The 6000-nt window shown below is 39.6% G+C and overlaps 1 protein-coding gene across 1 annotated transcript in view; it reads left to right on the forward strand.

The window, feature by feature from the left end:
* Window positions 1-4127, forward strand: part of dsc2l (desmocollin 2 like) — a 46684-nt gene extending 42557 nt beyond the window's left edge. Inside the window, exon 16 of the mRNA XM_059977255.1 lies at window positions 775-4127. Within this exon, the coding sequence (XP_059833238.1) occupies window positions 775-960 (186 nt within the window). The 3' untranslated portion in view covers window positions 961-4127. The remainder of the gene's footprint in view (window positions 1-774) is intronic.
* The last annotated feature ends 1873 nt before the right edge of the window (window positions 4128-6000 follow it).

Raw genomic sequence — 6000 nt, forward strand, 5'->3', positions numbered from 1 at the left:
CTTACAAAGACCAGCAAACCAAAAGCTGGCTTCATTACCTAGTCTGCCTGCAATGCCACTTTTAGGGAGTTTATGACTGTTAAGGGAGAAACTCCTGGATACCTCTGTGAAGAAACCTTGTCTTTTCCCCCTTTTCTTTATTTTAGTAAGACAAGAGGAATAGTTTGAAGTGATTTGCAATAAATAATGTGATACTGGGAAGACAGTGGATATTTGATCAATCTGGGTCCATGCTGGCTCTCTGAAATGTTAATCTAGTCAAGGATATTAATGAGGTAGTACTCGAGCCTGCCCTGGCATTCCTTAGCTGTTTCTGTGACTTCTGTCTGCTCTGGCCTGACCCTCAATTTTCTGATTTCCTTAATGCCCACAGCCACTGGCTTCTGGAAGAAGGGCACGGTACATGCCCCCCACCCCGTGCATTTAGAGTTACTGAGGTGGAGATGGTTGACAACTTCAAGTTCCATCAGGAGGTAGACTGAAAGATCAAGAGGTCTTCTCAACTTTGACAGTGATGTTTGCATATTAATTTAGTTTATTTGAATTAATATCCAAACAACTGCAGGTTTCACAATCTGAAACGCAAACAGCATTCCACAGTGAAATCGCTGTTTCTGTGTAGAGATAAACTGTTAATATTTCAGAGATCAGTCATTAGAACTGGAAAGCGAGAGAACAAGTTTGTTTTTAAGTAGTGGGGAGGTTGGAAAAGGGATGGGTGAATGTGTTCCAGTGTTTACACAATTTTAACTGATGTTTGATTCTTGTTTTAAGGTGTATGAAGAGGAGCAGGAAGATATTGGGGTACCGTATGATTATGTACCTGAATTTAGTCATGAAAGGGTCAATTCCATTCATGAGTCCATTGCCAGTGATGTGGTAGACGCCAGAGGACTGGAATACATGAACAGTTTGGGACCCAAGTATGGACCCATGAACAGCTTCTCATTAAAGAAATAACAGATATTTTAGATCTTTAGCCAGCTTGAACCTTTTCACTTTTATAAACTTGCAAATGTTATTTGGGAATGTTATTCTGTGTAGTTTGAAGCTTCTTTCAGAAGATTTACAAGCCTGGTTGCTGTCTCGCATTCCTTTGATACATTCACTACAATTGATCAGTTTGTCAAGTTTCATGACTACCTGTAGTATGTAACAAAAAAAAATCTGCAATAAAGATGTATCCTTCAGTTTTATTCATGACCAGCAAAGGAGGAAGCATGGTATATTTTAATTTGAATTTATAATGTATATCTTAAATGTAAAGCTATTGTAAAATATTATTCTTATAGAAGGAATTTTATATTGGATGCAAGGAAATACTTGGTTGTCTTTCTTCCTTGGGACTGTTGGATGCTGAGGTGAGACCTCTTTGTAGAGAAGTCTAGAACCAGAGAGTGTTGGTTCAATGACATCAAAGTTAGTCAGTGATGTCAGGAAGGATAGTTTTTCACCAAGGATGACTGGAAGCTGGAACACATTGCCTGTTGGGCTGGTGGAGGCAGAGACTCTCCCAGCATTTCAAGAGCATATTGAATCATCAGGTGGTAGAAATCTACAGACTAAGAACAGGTAAACAGGATGTGTTGATAGGTGATTGATGGCTAGTATAGACTTGTTGGGCCTGTTCTTGTGCTGTGATCCAGTTATAAGGATCAAGTTCTCGAGAGGCCGTGAGCTCCTCTTTCCACACTGAGTAAGATCATACTGATTGGAGCCTTATGTTAATCTTCACCTTGCTGTTAACTCCCCAAAAAAATCTGTCCATCTAAACCTTGAATATTCAACAACTGTATTTCCACAGATCATGCCTTCCATAAAGGGAGGCATGCTGTCAGTAGTCATCCTGTTCCATTCTTTTACAATCTCAAACGTTTCAAATGGATTTATCAATGTTTCAAAATGGCCAAATGTCACTAAATTAACCTTCATTGTTTATAGTACAGTGATGCTTTCAGTGGGTTGATCTGGTTCTGTGAAGGGTGGGAGCTAAGCCATTCGTCCTGATTGCTTAAAAGCAAGATGTTGGAGGAATTCAGCAGGTCAGGCAGAATCCCTAGCAGGAAATGAAGAGTTGATGTTTTGGGTCAACAGAAATGTTGGTCATGCACTCCCCCTGCCGTGCCATGGATTCTGACCTCCTCCAGCATTTTGGTTGTTGCTTCAGATTCCAGCACCTGTACTCGCTTGAGTCTCCTCACTGGCATCTGTTGCTATTTTCTTGGAACTCAGTGCATTGCCACTGAAAGGGAAATCTGTTTGATCCTTTGTCCCCCTGCCTTGGATTCACTTGGAATGTTGAAATGAGGGACCACTCCTATCCACAGTGTAGCAGAGTTCAGGGGAAAGTTTGTGATTGTCAAATGGTATTTAGTTTTTACATTTGAATATGTTGCTTGTCTGTTACCTACCAATTCTCATTGCGGACACTGCCACCAAGCTTAATATTTCTTCCTAAGAAGGTTGGAATGAGTTACTGTGCTGTGATCCAAGACCAAGGTTATTCGTATTAGTGTCAGGGGCTCTGGGAACACTAAATGCAAGCTCTGGAAGCTAAGCTCTCAACAGAGGTGTAGCTAAATCATCATACAAGTTTCTCTGCCCTCTATCCTTGATTTAAAATACACTTAAAGAAAAACTGTCCAAGGTTTATTTCTCCAGTATGACTCATTCTGTATGACTTCAGTCCAGTGAAGTACCTGGTAACCTTTTACCACATTAACAATGTTGTATAAATGCAAAAGTTGAGATTTGGCCAGTATTGTAAATATGAGAACATACAGCAATACAGATCTACAAACAGTCCATAGATCCAGGGGGTAGTTTCATGAATGTTTCACTTCAATAATTTTTAAACATAATTGCATACTTCATTGGGTCTTAATTAAAAAGTATTATCTGTTTTATTGGTTAAGAAACTTGTCTTAATTCTTTACATTAAAGAGTTAAATGTTATCTTTTTAAGAAACAAAATGTGTTTCACTGTTAAATTTTGGTCGCAATTGGTGCACTCCCAGATTCTACCCAAGGCAGGCAGGCATTGGAGCAGAGAACCAGGCGGAGCTGGCAGTTACTACCCTGAACTGATTGTGCTGGGCCATTCCTGCAGGCAGTTAAGGCATCCATCATATTGCTGAGAGTCTGCAGTTGCATGGAGTCAGGGAGATAGACTTTCTTGAAGGTTGGTGGCATAATAATTTTAAGGACAGAGGTCAATGATGCTGAGATTAGATTTCTGAATTTATCGACATCGCAGCAGACATTTGAACTTGTGCCTCTGCTTAGGGATATGGGGCCTAAACGTGGGCAAATGGGTCCAGTGCAGATAGAAGCAACAAACATGTTGCCGGAGGTATTCATCGGATTGAGCAGCGTTTTTGAGATTAAAGGAACTGACAGCGGTTTTTGGGTTAAAACCCTGCATCAGGACTCGACGTCAATGGTTCATTTCCCTCTACAGGTTCTGCTTTGCTCACTGTTATTTCAGCAGATCGTCTGTTACTTCTCGTTCTAGCATCTCCAGTCTCTTGTGTCTCTAATTTATGTGGGAATCTTGCTTAGCGTAGACCAATTGGGCTGAAGGGCCTATTCCTTTGCTGTATGACACTGCATTGTTAGCAACAATTCCCAACATTTCCCTTGGTCTAGTCCTTCAATATGTAATTTACCTGTACAGTGCTTAAAAATAAGGTACCTGATGTAAGCACAGACAATGTGTAGTCACTTGTGTTTCTGATTGTAACTTTAATAATGTTTTTTCCCTCTGAGTTCTTGAAACACAAATAGGGCTTCCATTGTTTTCTTTGTTATAAATGCTAACAGACAACTTTTAACTATTTAAAGGATTCAGATGGCAGTTGGGGAAAATTTGCAGGGCTACAGTGAATAACTTGCGGGGTGGGATAGAATGAGTGGATTGCATTTCAGTGAGATGGTATGCACAATGGGCTGAACAGCCTCCTTTATATATTACCAAATAATCTTTCTGCAAACTTTCTATGGGAGTTTTAGCTATTAAAATGAATTGTGCCGATGCTATGTTAGTTTGCAATGGTGTCATTCTTGATGTAATAGATTTTTTTTGTATTCTTGTAAAATAAAATTACTCTTGTACTTAAAAATTGGGACTCTGCAGCAGGCGATGTTTTCTTAAAAATATTAATGTGCGTGTGAATTTATTGACCTTGAAGGTGTACAGAACTTTTGAGATTGAACAGTTGAAGGAGCTATCATTTCACAAAGAATGCATATTAAACTCATAATTCAGTCAGTTGATATTTAATAACTTCAATGCTATTTCTTCTGTTTACCAAAACAAGAGTGGCGCCTAGAAAAGGGGCAGATGGAGAGGTGGTGAGGAAAGGCTGTTTTATGTTCTAGACTGCAGGTCTGGTGAACTTCTTGAGAGTTCGTCCAAATTGGTGATGATCATATTTGTTTTTTTAATACTCGCATGTAATGGAAATTTTGAGCAGAGGATATCATTAATTAATGAATTAGTAACTATAGTTATGGGTTTTTTAAGGGTAACAGGTGAGTTCTGTTGTATAACTCTCATCTATTCATTTTTCGCTATTAATAAAGGTATAACAGAGAATTTGAACCACGTACTCACGAGATATTGCAGATGCTGGAAATCCAGAGTAACAGACACACAAAATGCCAGAGGAATTCACAGGTCAGGCAGCATCTCTGGAAAGAATTTAAAGAGTTGATGTATCAGGCTGAGATCCTTCATCAAAATTAGAAAGGAAGGGGAAAGAAGCTAGAATAAAAATGTTGAGGGAGTAATCAAAGATCACAGGGAGAGCAGCGAGAGAAGGACTCGCTGAACTCCTGTCGAGGAGAAGGTTTAAACTTCTTTAACATACTTACAATATTCACATTATTATTGAATAATCACTTGCAAATGACAGAAGGAAAAAAATACAAGCAGAGCCAAGGTGATACCAACTGGTAACTATCCAAATACTGATGTGTACACCAGGCCTGTGATGATCTCAAACGTACTATCCGGCATACCAAGCTCTTGCAACCATCTAGTTGGCAAGAGGTGTTTCCTGCGAATACATCTCACTGCTCTCGGGCTGTAAAAAGTCATTCTCTACTTCATTAGGTACTAAAGATAACCAACGTGTACCTTTTTATTATGGGTGAGGTTTAGATGATCATTGAGTAGTACTGCATGCCACGTGCTAATAGTTTTTCTCTGTATGTATCCTGGGCATGAGTGCCATAGGTTTGCCACACCCGTCCAGTTGTATGTTCATGAGATTATTAGATATAAGGGGATGACTGATAAACTTGGATTGATTTCTCTGGGTGTTGGAAGTACAAGGGAAACCTAGCACATACATAAAATTACTAGACAAAGATTGAGTAGATGGTTAGTCTTATTTCCCCAGAATGTTGTTATCATATGCTAGTGGACATGGCTTTAGTGTGAGAATGATAATGTTTAAAGAAGATTTTATGAGGCAAGTGTGTGTTTCTTTTACAAAGGTAGGTGCCCAGAATGTGCTGTCAGGGGAAGAGGTGGAAATGCATGAAAGCAAGGTTTAAAAGGCATTTGAAGCAGACATATGAACAGGCAGAAAATGTAGAGTAGGCAAGTTGCTTAGCATAGGCATCATGAATGCTGTGCAGTTCTGCCCTTTAAAAGAGCTCCCCACTGTTCTTGCAAGTGAGGTTTAGTAGCTGATGCTTATTTAATTGTACCTTATTAATGGGCAGCTGCTTGCATAATGCTTTTCAGTGCCGGAGACCCATGCTTAATTGCACCTCTATCTGTATGGTGTTTTCTGTGGATTTCTTCTGTATGCTCTGGTTTCTTCCCATGTTCCAAAGTCACATTGATCAGTAAGGGTCAGTGAGTTGTGGGCATGCTATGTTGAAGACAGAAGCATGGTAACACTGTAGGCTGCCTCCAGCGCATACTCAGACTGTATTAGTCATTGACGATGACGCTTTTTCACTGCGTGCTTCAATGTACACATGACA

This window comes from Hypanus sabinus, chromosome 1 (genome assembly GCF_030144855.1).
Source record: "Hypanus sabinus isolate sHypSab1 chromosome 1, sHypSab1.hap1, whole genome shotgun sequence".
Classification (NCBI taxonomy): domain Eukaryota; kingdom Metazoa; phylum Chordata; class Chondrichthyes; order Myliobatiformes; family Dasyatidae; genus Hypanus; species Hypanus sabinus.